Raw genomic sequence first — 20,066 nt, 5'->3', positions numbered from 1 at the left:
GCCACAATAATGCGTTCACTATGCTGTTTGTAGTAGCTTACCCGTACTCCTATTTTTTTTATTCATTATTAAACCTACACCTGCATTACCGCTATTTGCTTTTGTATTTATAACCCTGTATTCACCTGACCAAAAGTCTTGTTCCTCCTGCCACCGAACCTCACTAATTCCCACTATATCTAACTTTAACCTATCCATTTCCCTTTTTAAATTTTCTAACCTACCTGCCCGATTAAGGGATCTGACATTCCACGCTCCGATCCGTAGAATGCCTGTTTTCTTTCTCCTGATAACGATGCCCTCCTGAGTAGTCCCCGCCCGGAGATCCGAATGGGGGACTATTTTACCTCCGGTATATTTTATCCAAGAGGACGCCATCATCATTTAATCATACCGTAAAGCAGCATGCCCTCGGGAGAAATTACAGCTGTAGTTTCCCCTTGCTTTCAGCCGTTCGCAGTACCAGAACAGCAAGGCCATTTTGGTTAGTGTTACAAGGCCAGATCAGTCAATCATCCAGACTGTTGCCCCTGCAATTACTGAAAAGGCTGCTGCCCCTCTTCAGGAGCCACACGTTTGTCTGGCCTTTCAACAGACACCCCTCCGTTGTGATTGCACCTACAGTACGGCTATCTGTATCGTTGAGGCACGCAAGCCTCCCCACCAACGACAAGATCCATGGTTCATGGGGGGAGGAGATCGTATATGTAAATCGTAAAAAGGAGAGGACCTATTACGCTACCCTGGGGCACACCTGAAGTTATTCTTGTTTCTGTTGAAGTTACCCCGTTCAGGACGACATACTGCTCCCTGTCTGTTAGAAAACTTTCTATCCAACCGCATATGTCATTGGATAGACCGTAAGCGCGCACTTTTTGTAGCAAGCGACAGTGCGGAACTCAATGTCCATTCCGTTCAACTGCTCTTGCAAGTCCTTTGCTGTCTCTGACAGAATTACAATGTTATCGGTGAACCTCAAAGTTATTATTTCTTCTCTATGGATTTTAATGCCTACTCCGAATTTTTCTTTTGTTTCCTTTACTGCTTGCTCAATATACAGATTGAATAGCATAGGGGAGTGACTACAATCCTGTCTCACTCCCTTCCCAACCACTGCTTCCCTTTCAGGTCCCTCGACCCTTATAACTGCCATCTGCTTTCTGTACAAATTGTAAATAGCCTTTCGTTCCCTTTTTTTGACCCCTGCCACCTTCAGAATTTGAAAGAGAGTATTCCAGTCAACATTGTCAAAAGCTTTCTCTAAGTCTACAAATGCTAGAAATGTAGGTTTGCCTTTCCTCAATCTTTCTTCCAAGATAAGTCGTAGGGTCACTATCGCCTCACGTGTTCCAGCATTTCTACGGAATCCAAACTGATCTTCCCCGAGGTTGGCTTCTACCAGTTTTTTCCACTCGTCTGTAAAGAATTCGTGTTAGTATTTTGCAGCTGTGACTTATTAACCCATTAGCGCCGGAATTAATTTTTTTCGTGATTTTTTAAAAAAATTGCGTTTTTACGTCTATAAAAGGCATAAATTACATAACAGAGTTGTTTCGACGAAAGTCATTACCCCATTAGCGAGATATTTGATTTTGCCATACGGCTACGCTAGGCGCTTTCACTACCTAAATTTATATGGATTACAACTTCAACTAAAATAAGCAGGTTTTAGAAATTTCTTATTACATAGACAAGTTTTGTGCAAATTTGTTATTCAGTCTTCATCATACAATTGATACTTTATAACACAGTACAATTAATAATCAAAAATCAAACCTTGAACTCATGTATTTTACATGAAAATTTACAGTCCTTGTGTGCACACCTTTTCTTCTTCTTTCCTTCTCTATGCTGGACGAGGTAGTCAGTCTTATCAAAAGTAATTGAATCTGATATGCGGCTGTCGGAACATGCCCTTGATGCAGATGGTCTCCCGGCTCCTTTTGGTAAAAGGTTGGTGTCTTTACAAGTACATTGTTGCTACTTCTCTCTTGAAATCGATCTGAGAAATAGTTTGGTTTCTTGCTTTCTTATACAAAATCCAACTGTTTTGTATGACGACATCTAACATCCACGTAAAGAGACACCAGTACCATTTCTTGCTTCTTATTGCAATGCGATAGCATGCTAGATTCTGATCCATCTGAGCAGTACCTCCCATATACGTATTATATTTGGCTACTAGTTTTGGTCTTGGAATCATTATATTTCGCTTTTTTAGTTGCGAGAATCTCTTGACTTGGCCAACTTCTTGTGCACCACATGAAGAAAAGATCATTGTGACAACTTGAGCTGTCGAGCCACCGCACATACAATAAGTCATCATTCTTCTCTATTCGGATCTGTAGGCTCAACAAACACATCACCTTCAATATCGTCATTATAAAGAATGTCCAGCGCCTCAGCAAGCGAGAAACCTCTTCTAAAAAAAAAAAAGAGAAAATTCGTCCTTTTACTGAGTACAAGCGCCTAGTGTTGCCATATGGCAACACCGACGGTCAAACGGCCTAAACGAACGTAATTTATTTCACAGCAAGCAGTAACCCCCAAAGAATATAAATTTGAGTATTTAAAGCACAACCATACTAAAAAACCAAATTATATAAGTTACTGTGTAAAACATACTTACTCGAACTTCATTTTTCTTCGTCATTCAGCAAATGACGACTTCCAACACTGCTTATGCCGCAGAATTTAAATGTATTGTTAAAACTGTTGCATTGTAGTGATCTTTACAGTCTTGTGGAACGGTATCCAGTGCTGCCAACACTCTCGCTTCGTTGATGTCGTGGAATCAATGATTTTAAAAAAGTGTTACAAACGTTGCCATATGGCAACGCTGGGCGCTAATGGGTTAATGACAGTTCGGTAATTTTCACATCTCTCAGAGTGTAGAAAGGTCATTATGTCTGAACACAAAATATGTTCCATGATTAAGTGAAATTGGCCAGTACTTATGCGTATCCGATTTCCTACCCTTTTTGTAGATTGCTATGACCTGGGCCTTCTTCCAGTCCAGACTTACCAGGTAGAAGACGGGCGTGTAGACTCCGAGCGCGCTGACGGCGGATGAGAGCATGAGCACCTGCACGGCGCGGATGCGCAGCGGCGTGACGTCGAAGAAGGGCGGCCGCGGCTGCTGCTGCTGCTGGAGGCGGCGCTGCTGCGGCGAGGGCGGCTTCTTGTGGCGCGCCTTCTTGCGCTGGCTCTTGAGCAGCAGGATGGCGCGCCGCTGCGGGTGGTACATGGACGCCGAGCGGTACAGCATGCCCAGGAAGAAGGCGCCGCACAGCAGCACCGTGACGGCCTGCAGGCCGAGGCGCCAGCCCCACTGCCTGCCGCAAGCACGGCGCGCTCACCACCTGTGGCCGCGCTCCGCCGGAATACCTAACGCAAAGTGCCGGCGCCCCCCCGCCCGGCTAAGCAGCGGCTCGCGGCCGACATCAAAGGCGCGGCTGCCTGCGGTTCCCCGCACCGGCTGGCAGTTAACCGGCTTTGTGCGCACGACAGCGCATTACCTGCCCGTGTCAGCTATGGCGGGCGCACCTCAGTGACGGAGTATATCGAGTTCCGACCACACTTTGTCCGTCCACTCGACTGTCTTTAGAGAGTTCATTAAGTCTCTTCGGGTTTCAAAAGCGACACAGGTGCTTCCTCTTTGTGAATAATGAGCTTAGGTTCCCAAGGGGAATGAAACCGTAACGCTGGAGAGTGCAATAAACCTCTTTCAGAAGATTTCCAGAATATCTTTCACATATCAGTTAGCTGTACACAAACGGCGTGACGTAAGCTACGAGGAGGAGGGAACATCCAATAAATAATGCAAAACATTTTTTTTCATGGCCAGTTTCGGCTGAAAAAATGCGGAATTTCCTGTGCGCCATCGAGGAATTTTTCCCGTTTCAGCCCTGTAGTTTCACGAAGTTCCGCTAGGTGGCGGCGCTGTACGTGGCCTCCGACATGGAGTCTGTAACGGAGGGGCAGTCTAAGCAGGGAGCTGACATTGAATTTCTTCTGACAGGAAACCAGAGCATCGCATATAGTCATAGGGACTTCCATAATGCCTTCGGAGACCTGGTGGTGAACAGAAGCACGGTGAGTCGTTGCACGATAAGCCTGTCAGTGCATTAAGGCTGCTCAAACCTGTCCGATCAGCGGTAGGGAAGGGAAAATCCGACTAATTAAAACCGATACCGATATTTTTGTTCTGAGTAACCCATACTTTTCGGTATTTGTTTGGTCTCGGTTTCAAAACGCGTTTATTTTTTATTTTTTAATAACAACAGAATAGTAAGACCGAAACATCAATTAACCACAACAGCAGTACTAAAATATTTCGTTTTTAAATAAACCTTTTTTTAAAGCAGGTGTGATTTTTATTCGTAAAATTTTCGTTGGTTTGAAATACTGCATTATTATAAAAAATGGAAAAAGCGATCAGTGATATTTTAATAACAATACCGACAGGAACGAGTAACAAATGCATGACATAGGAATTGGTACAGCATTTCTGAGACAACAACGGCCCTTTTGCCGTATGAAGTGACTTGAGATAAGCGATTACATGCAATACACGGTAGTTTCTCGCTGTAGTCACTGGACATCTTTTGTATTGCAGAATGGCACCAACTCTGTTCTGGGAGTATTTTTATGTGTCGTAGCAACGAAATACAATGCTTCATTTGATATGAGTAGGGATTAAAGATCAGTCTCTCATTTGTATCAAATAGTAAAAGAGGAAGAAAATTATGTTAACAATAAAAAATTACAAACTTAACAACAGTTCATTCGTAGTGTACAATGGAAATAGAAAGCAGCTGATTTGCTTTTGAAAATGGACAAATTAACACAAAAAAGAGTTCTTCACTCTCAGTTTTCACACTTCAGCGCTGATTATTAGCAGTGGCCAAGTAGTAGTATGGCCCCCGATTACAACATGATTTCTGAGCCGAGTTTCAAAAAATTAGAGTTATTAGGAGAATGCTACTCGTTCTTTTGTAGTAATCTACCACTTTTTTTTTAGAAAATCACTGAATGTTTGACAGATTAAGATACCTTTTATTTGGCTATTAAATTTGAAATTATCTTGAAACTGAGAGCGTGAAAATTTTTTTCAGTCTTTGTTAGAATTCTACTTTTATTACGGAAAACGATAGACATAAAAACCGAAAATCGATTATTTCAGAAACCGGATATTTTGAGCGGTGTTAACACTCAGTTTAAACTGCCGCGAAAGAAAACGATACGACCGGAAACCAAATGATTCAGCGATAAGCGCCACCCCTAGCCGGCAGTCGTAAGCAGCTGTGCTGGACTCAGGAAACTGGAGAGATGACTTCAGCGAGTCCGCCACCACAAAACTGTAAGCTAACTTATCTTTCTCTATCACAATGCAAGGCCTCACAAAAGCCTGCACACCCGAGAGGAGATCCTTCATTGCACTCTTCTTCCTCACCCACCATACAGCCCTGATCTCACACCTTCCGATTTGCACCTACTTGGCCCAATGAAATATGCATTCCAAGTGAAGCAGTACGTTTATGATGAGGAGGTTATTGATCCACCAAGATGTCGGCTCCGACGCCGGCTAGTAGAGTAGTACCATGCGGGAAAGCACACTCTCCGAGCAAATTGGCGTAAGGCAGAGGCGTTGAACGGAGATTGTGTTGAAAAATTCTGTAGCCAAAATACTGGAGAATAATATGGTGTATTGGATTCCTGAATAAAAAGAATCTGCTTTCAAGAAAAAAAAATAGATGTGTTGCATTACTTACTGAATGCTCCTCGCAAATGTGTCGAGAAGAGTTTAGGTTTCTTTTGCGTGGACCCATTTAAATCTGAAGAACAATAGGCTAGAAGTATTTAGTATGCTGTGCTATCAAGAAAATTTACAATTGTGATGGGCAGATAAAATACTCGTACAAAATGAAGAAATATAACACAGTAGGTGAGGGAAGAGGTCTTTGGAAGCCACTTCACAAAAGAAAAACAGGTGATCTGCCCGACTGAACGGCATCCCAAAACAATTAACTCGCCACACTGTTTGGAGGAGTAGAAACGAAAACTGGGAACAGGCAAATACTACAGGGCTATTACAAATGATTGAAGCGATTTCATAAATTCACTGTAGCTCCATTCATTGACATATGGTCACGACACACTACAGATACGTAGAAAAACTCATAAAGTTTTGTTCGGCTGAAGCCGCACTTCGGGTTTCTGCCGCCAGAGCGCTCGAGAGCGCAGTGAGACAAAATGGCGACAGGAGCCGAGAAAGCGTACGTCGTGCTTGAAATGCACTCACATCAGTCAGTCATAACAGTGCAACGACACTTCAGGACGAAGTTCAACAAAGATCCACCAACTGCTAACTCCATTCGGCGATGGTATGCGCAGTTTAAAGCTACTGGATGCCTCTGTAAGGGGAAATCAACGGGTCGGCCTGCAGTGAGCGAAGAAACGGTTGAACGCGTGCGGGCAAGTTTCACGCGTAGCCCGCGGAAGTCGACGAATAAAGCAAGCAGGGAGCTAAACGTACCACAGGATGGTGCTCCACCGCACTTCCATCATGATGTTCACCATTTCTTAAACAGGAGATTGGAAAACCAATGGATCGGTCGTGGTGGAGATCATGATCAGCTATTCATGTCATGGCCTCCACGCTCTCCCGACTTAACCCCATGCAATTTCTTTCTGTGGGGTTATGTGAAAGATTCAGTGTTTAAACCACCTCTACCAAGAAACGTGCCAGAACTGCGAGCTCGCATCAACGATGCTTTTGAACTCATTGATGGGGACATGCTGCGCCGAATGTGGGAGGAACTTGATTATCGGCTTGATGTCTGCCGAATCACTAAAGGGGCACATATCGAACATTTGTGAATGACTAAAAAAACTTTTTGAGTTTTTGTATGTGTGTGCAAAGCATTGTGAAAATATCTCAAATAATAAAGTTATTGTAGAGCTGTGAAATCGCTTCAATCATTTGTAATAACCCTGTAGAATAGACCAAAAAGAACATAGAGGACGTCGTGGGCGGTACGTAGAAATAAAACAATATTAGCACAGCGTAGCCAAAGACAGAGTACAGTATAAATGAAGACGAAATGCTGATGGTTTTAAAAATGGCCAAATTTTAATTACCATGAATGGATACAATCATCCTCAGATCCAGTGAACCACAACATTTTCTCAAGACTGGAAGTTCAATGTGGGGAAATTATCGGTCTTGAATTGCAGAGAAACTGTCACAAGTTCGCAACAACCAGCTACTTTCCATAACTTTAGTTTTGCTTGTTTCGGACTTTTCCTCATTCATCTGCCGTAATTGACCTACATGCTTATCGCTTTTTCGCGGACTGCATTTTGAAATGTGAAACTACATTCCGCGCTTCTTCCCCTATTGGAGACATATTACATTCAATGGGTTACATAGATGAGAGGTGAAATATAACAATTTTTAACCAGAGTTTGTATGACATTCACTGGACATTGTTTTTATTTTTTTAGTCAGTATTATCACACCTCAAATAGTGGAATACTTTCATTGACACCTTGTGTTTGCAAAAGTTGTTCAATAAATAATTCCCACATCCTTTTTTTACAGCCGTTAATGTATAATGGAAAACGCCCTGCTTCAAATTTGGCAGATGACTGAGATGTGGTGGACCATCAAAATGGCGTCTCTGCATGGCACTTGTTAAAAGCAACATATTGTAATCGATTCTTGCTTGCGGGAAAATGGTTCAAATGGCTTGACGCACTATGGGACTTAACATCTGTCATCAGTTCCCCAGACTTAGAACTACTTAAACGTAACTAACGTAAGGACATCACACACATCCATGTCCGAGGCAGGATTCAAACCTGCGACCGTAGCAGCAGCGCGGTTCCGGAATGAAGAGCCTATAACCGCTCGGCCACAGCGGCCGGCTGCTTGCGGAAAAAGAATCCGTAGTGAACACTAATAACAGTTAGTGCGCAGAGAGTGGTGATGATGCAGATGATAGCTGTTGTGCTATGGGTAAAGAGATTTAAAGCTTTAGGAAATAAAGGAACATTTCAGCTACGTTAGGGACATCCTGTCACAGCCATGGAACCGACATGGTGAATCGTGCGGATGCCATTATTCGTGTAGAACTGAACAGTTGGATCTACAGCTATCGTTGAGCATTGTAAGTTGGTGCACAATTAGTGTTCTTACCATGGGGCATTCCACTGTTAAATGCGGAGACGGGAGCGGATAGGTGGAAACAATACACTGATGACCTCTATGACGGGGAGGACTTGGATGACAGCCTGAGGGAAGAAGAGACTGGAGTCGATATACAGAAGATATGGGATCTAGTATCAGAATCGGAATTCGAAGACTTAAAATCGAATAAGGTAGCAGATATAGATGGCATTCCATTAGCATTTCTAAAAGCATTGGGAGAAGTGGAAACACGACTATTCACGTTGTGCGTAGAATGTATGAGCTTGACGATCAACATCCTCACAATGCCGAAGACTGCAAGAAAAAACAAGTGGAAAAATTATCACACAAACAGCTTAACTGCTAATGCATCCAAGTTGCTGACAAGAACGTAAAAGAAAATTGAGAATGTGTTAGGTGACGATCAGTTTGGCTTTAGGAAGGTAAAGGCACTAGAGACGCAGTTCTGACGTTGCGATTGATAATGGGAGCAAAATTAAAGAAGAACAAGACACGTTCATAGGATCTGTCGAACTGGAGAAAGCGTTCGACAATGTCATATAGTGCAGGATGTTAGCAATTCTGAGAAACATAGAGGTGAGCTACAGGGAAAGACGCATATTATACAATGTGTAAAAGAGCCAACATGGAACAATAGGAGTCGAAGACCAAGAACAAAGTGTTCGAATTAAAAAGGAAGTAAGACTACTTTTCGATCTATACATGGAAGAAGCAATGACGGAAATAAAAGAAATGTTCAAGAAAGGAATTAAAAACCAAGATGAAAGGCTATCAGTGAGAACATTCCCTGACGACACTGTTATTCTCAGTGAAAGTGAACAAGAAAATGGAATGAACAGTTTAATGAGTACAGAATATGGACTGAGAGTAAATCGAAGAACCACGTAAGTAATGAGAAGTAGCAGAAATGAAAACAGCGAGAAAGTTAATATCAGTATTGGTGATCACGCAGTACATAGTTAAGGAATTCTGCTATCTAGGCAGCAAAATAATCCATGACAGAAAGAGAAAGGAGGACATTAAAACCAAACCAGCACTGGCAGAAAGGGCATTCCTGGCTGACAGAACTCTATTAGTATCAAGAAGAAATTTCTGAAAATGTACATTTGGAAAACAGCAATTGTGTGGTACTGATATTTGGATTATGGGAAATCTAGAAGAGATGAAAATCCTAGCATTTGAGATGTGGTGCTACAGAAGAAGTTTGAAAATTAGATGGACTGCTAAAGTCAGGAATGAAGAGATTGTCCAGAGAATTGGCGAGAAAGTATATATGGAAAACACTAACAAGAAGAAGGGACAGGATGGTAGGACATCTTTTAAAACTTCAGAGAATAATTTCTATGGTATTACAGGGAACTTAGTGGGTAAAAGCTCTAGAGGAAGGTAGAGACTGGACTTTATCCAGCCAATAGTAGAGGACGTAGGTTGTAAGCGCTTCTGTGAGATGAAGAGTTTGACACAGGGAAGGAATTGGTGGCGGGCCGCATCAAATCAGTCAGAAATTTGATGACTAAAAAACAAAAAAACACAAAACCATTGTTTCAACGAATGCTAACAGAGTACTGCAAGATCCAAAGAAAATCCGTTTCATTTGAAATGTTGAAGCAATGGAGAGGCGATTCGGTCACGGATCGTTGCATGTGACGAAATATGATCGCATCAGTTTGAGCTGGAAACGAACCTGGAGTGGCGCCACCCACAATCATAAAAAAGAACCAATTCAATCTAGTGTCCTCCGGTCGTGAATTCATGTTGACACTCTTATGGGATAGTGAGGTTGTCATCCATGGATGTGTTAGCAAGAGAGTCAACCATTAATTCAGAGGCATATGTGAAGACTGGGAACAAACTCATGACCGTTTCCGAGTCGTTCGATCTCACAAAAATAAAAAAAAGAAATCTAGCACCAGTAGCACAGCGCACCCCTCAAACAAGTCTGAGAATCCAAGAACACATCGTCATTACCTAATCCACTCTATAGCCCAGATCTGGCACCCTCAGACTTCTACAAGTTTGGGCTACATAAGGATTATACACATGAGACTTACTTTGAAAATCATGAGAGCGTAATTCATGCAGTTGAATCATGGCTTCGAACACAGGACAAGAACTTTTACCAACTCAGAACGCATGCTCTTACAAAACGCTAGCGTAACGCCACAGAATGGGATGGGATGGCGGCTGTGTAGAATAATAGCACACAGAGGAGATATGTTGATTGATAGTGTCACCAAATAATAGCTCTTAATAATAAACATATTCTGAGAAAAAAATGTGTGGATATACTTTTTAAACTACTCTCACATACACTGATAAGCCAAAACATTATGAACACTGCCCACGACGACATTAGTTACCACCTGGTGGCGTTTCCGGTTACATGGCGCGGTAATAAAACAAGGTAAGATGAGCAGACGCGGACGGGGGACCACCCTAGCGAAGATATGGGCTGCAAAAGGGGAAATCCATTGAGATAAGCAACATTAACAAAGCGCAGATTGTTATTCCACAGAGCCTGTAAACGAGTGTCTCGGAAACGGCGAACTTGGTCGAATGTTCATTTGCTACTGTCGTGAGCATCTACGGAAGTTGGAAGGACACTGAAACTACAACTAGGCGCTAAATGGTTGTACGACCACGACTCTTCACAGAACGTGATGTTCGGAGGCTTGTCTTCTCAATAAAGTAGGACTGATGATGATCTGTGTTACCTCTGCCGAAAGAGCACAATGCTGGTGCACGCAAAAGTGTTTCGGAGCACAGCGTTCATCGTACGTTGTTCAACATGGAGCTCCGCAGCGGACCACCCCTACGAGTTCACATGTTGACGCTTCAACATCGTCAGTTACGACTGCAGTGGGCATGGGACCAGCCGTCGATCAATGGAAGCGTGTCGGCTCTTCGGTGAATGACACGTTTACTACACTAGGTCGATCGTCATCTCCACATACGCCATCATCGAGGTGAATGGCGGCTCGAAGAGTGCAGCGCACCATGGACCCAGGCTGGTGGGAGCAGTATTATGCTGTGGGAGACGTTCTCCGGCGCTTGCATGGGACTTGGGGTGGTAGTCGAAGAGAAGCTGAAAGCTGCAAACCGCCAGCATCCCTTCATATCTGATGTCTTCCCTGAGCACGACCTCATCTTTCAGCAGTGTAACTGTCCGTATCTCGGAGCCAGATCCGTGCTACAGTGGTTTGAGGAGCATTGTGGTGAACTGAAGTTGCTGCTTCGGCGGCCAAATTAGAGTTATGTAAATCTCGGCATATCAGTGATCCGTTTTTACGCGAATTACATTGCCTGTGCGTACATACCTCCACAACCCCACCAACAAACTGTCGGATCCCTGCAGTCGGACAAACAAGCTATTAAGCAAGCGGTCAAAAGGTTTTGAGTCATCAGTGTATGGTACGAACAAACGACTTGCCTGTCGTGCTGGAGGAGGTACCATTCCATTCGTAACGGAACACCAACCTGTTTCCTGCAAAACGTAAGAGGACACCTACACACATAGTTAATGGGCAACGGATTGGTCGGTGAGCTCCAGCAAGTTGGACAGCTCGTTCCTGCGATCTTAATCCTATGGATATTTGGTTGTGGGGCACTTGAAATGTTTGGTGCAAGCAAGCACTAGAGACTCCCATCATCGATGACTGTCACCGCGTCCGTGACTGACCTGGAGATTTTCAGAAAGTGCATGATTCCCCAAGGCGTCGGCCAGAAGCACACATTACTGTTGGCACCATACTGAACACCTTTCATCGATGTTCTACAGGTTCAAGTTGCATGTAACATGTAGCCAATTCTATTAGAAGCTCTACCGTTTCACAGCAACAGAAAAATATATTCCCGTTTATTTACTTATTTGTTTACTGCTTTCTGAAGGTCGTTCGTTATACGAAACAATTTGCAGTTGATGAGATATTTTTAAAGTAGCTAAGGTGAATAAGTGTTCATAGCTGTTAAGGTACGCATTTCATTACCACATTTACCGGACATTTTTCCATGATTTAGCCCACACTACCACCTCTCAAAATATGGAGTACTTTTTTTCAACGTCCTGTGTACATACGGATGTCCCATTTACGACGGTGAGTCTTATGAAAATCTTAAATAGTTTTCTAAATATTATTTATTGTGCAGAAGTGGTACAAAGCTGTATCACTTTCCAACATAATCTCCCCCACGCTCAATGCAAGCCCTCCAGCGATTACAAAGTGCATAAATTCCTTTAGAAAAAAATTCTTCTGGTAGTCCGCGCAACCACTCATGCACCGCGTGGGGTACCTCTTCATCAGAACGGAACTTCTTTCTTCCCATTGCGCCTTTGAGTGGTCCAAATATATGGAAATCACTTGGGGCAAGGTCTGGTGAGTATGGTGGATGAGGAAGACACTCAAAATGCAGGTGTGTGATTGTTGCAACTGTTGTACGGGCAGCGTGGGGCCTTGCATTGTCATGTTGCAAAAGAACACCTGCTGACAGCAATTCACGTCGCTTTGATTTGATAGCAGGCCGCAGATGATTTATTTAGGAGATCTGTGTATGATGCACTGGTGACAGTGGTCCCTCTAGGCATGTAATGCTCCAAATGACGCCTTTTTCGTCCCAAAAGAGAGTCAGTATAACCTTCCCTGCTGATTGTTCTGTTCGAAACTTCTTTGGTTTTGGTGATGAGGAATGGTGCCATTCCTTGCTCGCTCTCTTTGTTTCCGGTTGGTGGAAGTGAACCCAAGTTTCGTCCCCAGTAACGATTCTTGCAAGGAAGCCATCACCTTCTCGTTCAAAGCGCCGAAGAAGTTCTTCACAAGCATTAACACGTCGTTCTCTCATTTCATGAATCAGCTGCCGTGGCATCCATCTTGCAGACACTTTGTGAAACTGGAGCACATCATGCACAATGTGGTGTGCTGACCCATGACTAATCTGTAAACATGTTGCAATGTCATTCAGTGTCACTCGGCGGTTTTCATTCACTATGATTTCAGCTGCTGCAATGTTCTGTGGAGTCACAACTCGTTGTGCCTGACCTGGACGAGGAGCATCTTCCACTGAAGTCACACAATTTGCAAACTTCCTACTCCGTTCGTAAACTTGCTGCTGTGACAAACATGCATCACCTTGTTGAATCTTTATTCGTCAATGAATTTCAATAGGTTTCACATATTCACCACGCAAAAACCGAATAACAGAACGCTGTTCTTCCCTGGTGCAAATCGCAAGTGGGGCAGCCGTCTTTATACTGATACTGCGACGGTATGTGTGCATCTGCACTATGCTGCCACCCCACAGGCCATTCTGCACGCTGTTTGTAGCACGATTACCAACTTACAGGATAACGGCGCGAAATTTCGATTTGTAATTATTAATTTAAGGTTTTCATTTGACTCACCCTCGTACGTTGACTAGCCCAAATAACTTTAGCAGAAGCAATAGAAAGAATATGAAACCAAATGTCGTTTAGCTACAGGGGGAAGCATTAACCAGAATGACTGCCTTTCTTGAGTCTTTATTCCTTACGAAGACGTGAATGCAAATACGTCTTTAGTTCTGCTCAAACACGTATCACGGAATACCATTAACCTAAATGTTACTTTATTAAATAGGTAAAACAAAACTGACTTTCACTTCCCTGTACTAGCACGGAGTGCATGCATCTTAGATAATGTAAGTAGGTATAGATATTACTTAACCACGTAGAAAGTAGTTTACAAGAACAGTAACTGCAAGTGTTTACAATACGGCACATACAGTACAGTACTGAAGCTATTTTAAATGTATGCCTTCCCTTTGGTGTGAATTCTCCATGTGTTTCCGATTGTTTACCGTCGACTATGGCTCCTATTCATTATTTACATGGTAGTGCTACTACTTTAATGAGTGGGAAAAAGCAAAGTGGAACCTGTAATCTGAAGCGAACGAGATTCAGAAGGGAGAAATACGGACATACAGCAGTATCGAGAAGAAGATCAAAGTAAACTGAAATAAGGAAAAGTAATAACTTTAAATTATCAACTACAATGAGGCGAAAAAAGTCATGGGATAGCGATCTGCCCATGTACAGACGGTGGTAGTATCGCGTACACATGGTTCAAAAGGGCAGTGCATTGGTGGAGCAGCTATCTGTATTCAGGTGATTCACGTGGAAAGGTTTCCGACTTGATTATGGCCGCACGACGGTATTAACTGAACGCGGAATGTTAGTTGGAGCTAGAGGCATGGGGCAATCAGTTTCGGAAATCGTTAGGGAATTCAGTATTACGAGGTTCACAGTGTCAAGAGAATTTAGAGAATACCAAGTTCCAGGCATTACCTCTCACTAATGACAACGCGGTGACCGATGGCATTCGGTTAACGACCGAGAACAACGGCGTTCGCGTGGAGTTGTCAGTACCACCAAACTAGCAAAACTACGTCAAATAACCGCAGAAATCAATTTAGGACGTACGACGAAGGTATCCAAGACAGGGTGGCGAAATTTGAAGTTAATGGGCTATGGCAGCCGACCACAGGCGCGAGAGTCTTTGTTAATTGCACGGCATGGCCTATAACACCTTTCCTACCTTCGTGACCATATCGGTCGGACCCTACACGGGATGAGTCCCTATTTCTACATCTACATCTACATGCATACTCTGCAAATCACATTTAAGTGCCTGAGAGAGGGTTCATCGAACCACCTTCACAATTCTCTATTATTCCAATCTCGTATAGCGCGCGGAAAAAATGAACACCTATATCTTTCCGTACGAGCTATGATTTCCTTTATTTTATGGTGGTGATCGTTCATCCCTATGTAGGTCGGTGTCAACAAAATATTTTCGCATTCGGAGGAGAAAGTTGGTGATTGGAATTTCGTGGGAAGACTCCGTCGCAACGAAAAAGCCTTTCATGATTTCCAGTCCAAATCCTGTATCATTTCTGTGACCCCCCCCCCCCCCCCCCCCCATATTTCGCGATAATACGAAACGTGCTGCCTTTCTTTAAACTTTTTCGATGTACTCCGTCAGGCCTATCTGGTAAGGATCCCACACTGCACAGCAATATTCTAAAAGAGGACGGACAAGCGTAGTGTAGGCAGTCTCCTTAGTAAGTCTGTTACATTTTCTAAGTGTCCTGCCAAAAAAACGCAGTCTTCGGTTAGCCTTCCCCACAACATTTTCTATGTGTTCCTTCCAATTTCAGTTGTTCGTAACTGTAATACCTAGGTATTTAGTTGAATTTACGGGGTTTAGATTAGACTGATTTATCGTGTAACCGAAGTTTAACGAGTTCATTTTAGCGCCCATGTGGATGACCTCCCACTTTTTGTTATTTATGGTCAACTGCTACTTTTCGCACCAGTCAGATATCTTTTCTAAATCGGTTTGCAGTTTGCTTTGATCTTCTGATGACTTTATTAGTCGATAAACGACAGCGTCATCTGCAAGCGACCGAAGAGGGCTGCTCAGATTGTCCCCCAAATCGTTTATATAGATGAGGAACAGCAAAGGGCCTATAACATTACCTTAGGGAACGCCAGAAATTACTTCTGTTTTACTCTACGACTCTACGAACTGTGACCTCTGTGACACGAAATCACGGATCCAGTCACATAAATCACACGATACTTCGTAAGCACGCAATTTCACTACGAGACACTTGTGTGGTACAGTGTCAAAAGCTTTTTTCAGTTGGTAAGAGCTGATGGTGGGGTTCGAGTGCAGCGCAGACCCCACGAAGCCACGGACGTAAGTTTCTTGATGCAATAGCTTACCAACAGCCGTATGTATTGTAGAAATTTATTTTATTTTATGAATTTCTATGTGCTACCAGATTCGGTATTACATTGATGCCATCTTCAGGCCCCACTCGTGATAGTCGTAAAATCGTTATACACGGAAGGAGCCATATAACAGTTCTTGGTGGCTTGAGTCTGTGTCGCCGGGCTGTTGGTAAACTATTGCATCAAGAAGTTTATGCCAGCCGTCGTCCCACGATCCATAATGGATCAACGAAGACGGACGTAAGTTGTCAAGAAAGCATTTTGTAAGCTGGTGGTGGCTCCATAATGTTGTGCGCTCTGTTTACATGGAATGGACAGGGCACTACGGTCAGACTGAACCGATCATTGGCTGACTATGGTTATGTTCGGCTACTTGGAGACCATTTTCAGCCATTCATTGACCTCATGTTCCCGAACAACGATGGAATTTTTATGGACGACAATGTTCCATGCCACCGGGCCGCAGTTGTTTGCGGTTCGTTCGAAGAATACTCTGGACAGTTCGAGCGAATAGTTTGGCTACCCAGATCGCTCCACACAGCCAGCGACTGTGGCCGAGCGGTTCTAGGCGCTTCAATCGGAAACCGCGGTGCTGCTTCGGTCGCAGGTTCGAATCCTGCCTCGGGAATGGATGTGTGTGATGTCCTTAGGTTAGTTAGGTTTAAGTGGTTCTAATTGTAGGGGACTGATGACCTCAGATGTTAAGTCCAATAGTGCTTAGAGCATTTGAACAATTTTTTCTCGCTCCACACGAATCCCATTGAAGATTTATGGTACGTAATCGAGAGGTCAATTCGTGCACAAAATACTGTACCGGCAACACTTTCGCAATTGTGATGGCTACAGAGGCAGCATGGCTCAATATTTATATAGGGCACTTCCAACAACTTGTTGAGTCCATGCCAGGTCGAGGTTGTACAACGCGCCGGCAAAAAGAATGTCCGACACGATATTAGGAGGTATCCAATGAGTTTTCTCATCTCAGTGTATAGATTTAGGAGTACCAAAAGTTACTACAAAGGTAATAATTGAAAATCTATAAGAAAATAGTGAGATTCATACTGTGATGTTTATTGACCATTGATATGGTGTAGATGAGAGCAAAACAAACAAAATTGCTGCAAACCTCTCCATGACGTTAGAGGCTTAGACGCGGCACGTTGTGTACAGAGCGACTCACCCGACGGCCTCCCGGTAGAGCACTGAGAAGAGCGCGATGCCGACGCCAGCGCCCGCCTGCACCACCATCTCGACGAACTCGCGGCGCCGCCTGAAGTAGTGGCCCAGCGTCAGCGACGCCGTCTCTCGCACCAGGCCGCTAGACATGCCCAGCAGAACGCCGTAACTGCAACACATCAACGCGACGTCACCAGGTACTTCACTAGATATTCTGAAGAACAGTGTGCTCCAGACTGTAAGACAAGTCCTCGACTTCAACTGTTCAACAAGTATTACACTACTGACCATAAAAATTGCTACACCACGAAGATGACGTGCTACAGACGCGAAATTTAACCGACAGGAAGAAGATGCTGTGATATGCAAATGATTAGCTTTCCAGAGCATTAACACAAGATAGGCGCCGGTGGCGACACCTACAACGTACTGACATGAGGAAAGTTTCCTACCGATTTCTCATACACAAACAGCACTTGACCGGCGTTGCCTGGTGAAACGTTGTAGTGATGCCTCGTGTAAGGAGAAGAAATGCGTACCATCACGTTTCCGACTTTGATAAAGGTCGGATTGTAGCCTATCACGATTGCGGTTTATCGTATCGCGACATTGCTGCTCGCGTTGGTCGAGATCCAATGACTGTTAGCAGAATATGAATCGGTGGGTTCAGGAGGATAGTACGGAACGCCGTGCTGGATTCCGACGGCTTCGTATCACTAGCAGTGGAGATGACAGGCCTCTTATCCGCAAGGCTGTAACGGATCGTGGAGCCACGTCTCGATCCCTAAGTCAACAGATGGGGACGTTTGCAAGACAGCAACCATCTGCACGAACACTTCGACGACGTTTGCACAGCATGGGCTATCAGCTCGAAGACCATGGCTCCGATTCCCCTTGACGCTGCATCGGAAACAGGAGCGCCTGCGATGGTGTACTCAACGACGAACCTGGGTGCACGAATGCCAAAACGTCATTTTTTCGGATGAATCCAAGTTCTGTTTCCAGCATCATGATGGTCGCATCCGTGTTTGGCGACATCGCGGTGAACGCACATTGGAAGCGTGTATTCGTCAACGCCATACTGGCGTATCACCCGACGTGATGTTGTGGGGAGCCATTGATTACACGTCTCGGTCACCTCTTGTTTGCATTGACGGCACTTTGAACAGTGGACGTTACATTTCAGATGTGTTAAGACCAGTGGCTCTACACTTCAATCGATCCCTTACGAACCCTACATTTCAGTAGGATAATGCACGACCGCAACTTGCAGGTCCTGTACGGGACTTTCTGCATACAGAAAATTTCCAATTGGTGAGAGATCTGGAGAATGTGCTGGCCAGGGCAGCAGTTGAAAATGTTCTGTATCCAGAAAGTCCCGTACAGGACCTGCAACATGCGGTCGTGCATTATCCTGCTGATATGTAGGGTTTCGAAGGGATCGATTGAAGTGTAGAGCCACTGGTCGTAACATATCTGAAACGTAACGTCCACTGTTCAAAGTGCCGTCAATGCGAACAAGAGGTGACCGAGACGTGTAACCATTGGCACCCCATACCATCACGCCGGGTGATACTCCAGTATTGCGATGATGAATACACGCTTTCAATGTGCGTTCACCGCGATGTCTTCGAACACAGATGCGCCCATCATGATGCTGTAAACAGAACCTGGATTCATCCGAAAAAATTACGTTTTGGCATTCGTGCACCCAGGTTCGTCGTTGAGTACACCATCGCAGGCGCTCCTGTTTCCGATGCAGCGTCAAAGGTAACCGCAACCATAGTCTCCGAGCTGATAGTCCATGCTGCTGCAAACGTCGTCGAACTGTTCGTGCAGATGGTTATTGTATTGCAAACGTCCTCATCTGTTGACTCAGGGATCGGGACGTGGCTGCACGATCCGTTACAGCCATGCGGATAAGATGCATGTCATCTCGACTGCTAGTGATACGAGGCCGTTGGGATCCAGCACGGCGTTCCATATTACCCTCCTGAATCCACTGATTCCATATTCTGCTAACAGTCATTGGATCTCGACCAACTCGAGCAGCAATGTCGCGATACGATAAACCGCAATCGCCACAGACTACAATCCGACCTTTATCAAAGTAGGAAACGTGATGGTATGCATTTCTCCTCCTTACACGAGGCGTCACAACAACGTTTCACCAGACAACGCTGGTCAACTGTTGTTTGTGTATGAGAAATCGGTTGGAAACTTTCCTCATGCCAACACGTTATAGGTGTCGCCACCGGCGCCTACCTTGTGTGAATGCTCTGAAAAACTAATCATTTGCGTATCACAGCATCTTCTTCCTGTCGGTTAAATTTCGCGTCTGTAGCACGTCACCTTCGTCGCGTAGCAATTTTAATGGCCAGTAGTGTAGATGAATACTATCGCCAAGAGTATTTCTTTGTGAGAAGTAGAGAAATGTGATCTATTCAGTCCTCAGGCCACAACTTGTTGTCATTAAAACAGAATGAACAAACTGTAATTTAAAAGTGAGACATTGCTGGCTAGAGGAGCTTTGTAATCTTGAAATGTGATGGCACCCCACACGTCGGCTGCCTGATGGATAACTGACTAGTCCTGGTGACCCATCGGTGCACTTCTGTCCAGTAACTCCCTTAGGCGGAGGTGAAATCATAGCTGATTTGGTCAGAGTTAGAGATGAGACAGCGTAACATTTAACACTCTAACGATAAGGTTGGGGTTGGATCCGAGCCCAGCGAGTCTGTATCGTTTATAACTCCCCACTCCCTTTTCTGAGGGCGCTGTGGTTCCAGCTACCCGACCAGCCAGTCGTCCCGAGAACGCCGAGGAGGCCACGTCAGTCTGGTGAGTGACCTGCAGCTACCCTCTCTATCCTAAACCCACAGTACCCGCGCTCGGGTTGGATCCGAC

The 20,066-nt window shown here is 44.3% G+C and overlaps 1 protein-coding gene across 1 annotated transcript in view; it reads right to left on the bottom strand.

Moving 5' to 3' along the window:
• Window positions 1–20,066, bottom strand: part of LOC124593835 (monocarboxylate transporter 12-like) — a 169,371-nt gene that overhangs the window by 38,427 nt on the left and 110,878 nt on the right. The window contains exons 4-5 of the mRNA XM_047132183.1: window positions 17,164–17,328; window positions 3,026–3,335 (exon numbers count right to left, since the gene is read on the bottom strand). Of these exons, the coding sequence (XP_046988139.1) occupies window positions 3,026–3,335; window positions 17,164–17,328 (475 nt within the window). The remainder of the gene's footprint in view (window positions 1–3,025; window positions 3,336–17,163; window positions 17,329–20,066) is intronic.

The sequence above is a fragment of the Schistocerca americana genome, chromosome 2, assembly GCF_021461395.2.
Source record: "Schistocerca americana isolate TAMUIC-IGC-003095 chromosome 2, iqSchAmer2.1, whole genome shotgun sequence".
NCBI classification, from domain to species: domain Eukaryota; kingdom Metazoa; phylum Arthropoda; class Insecta; order Orthoptera; family Acrididae; genus Schistocerca; species Schistocerca americana.
This window is presented reverse-complemented; position numbering and strand designations above follow the sequence as displayed.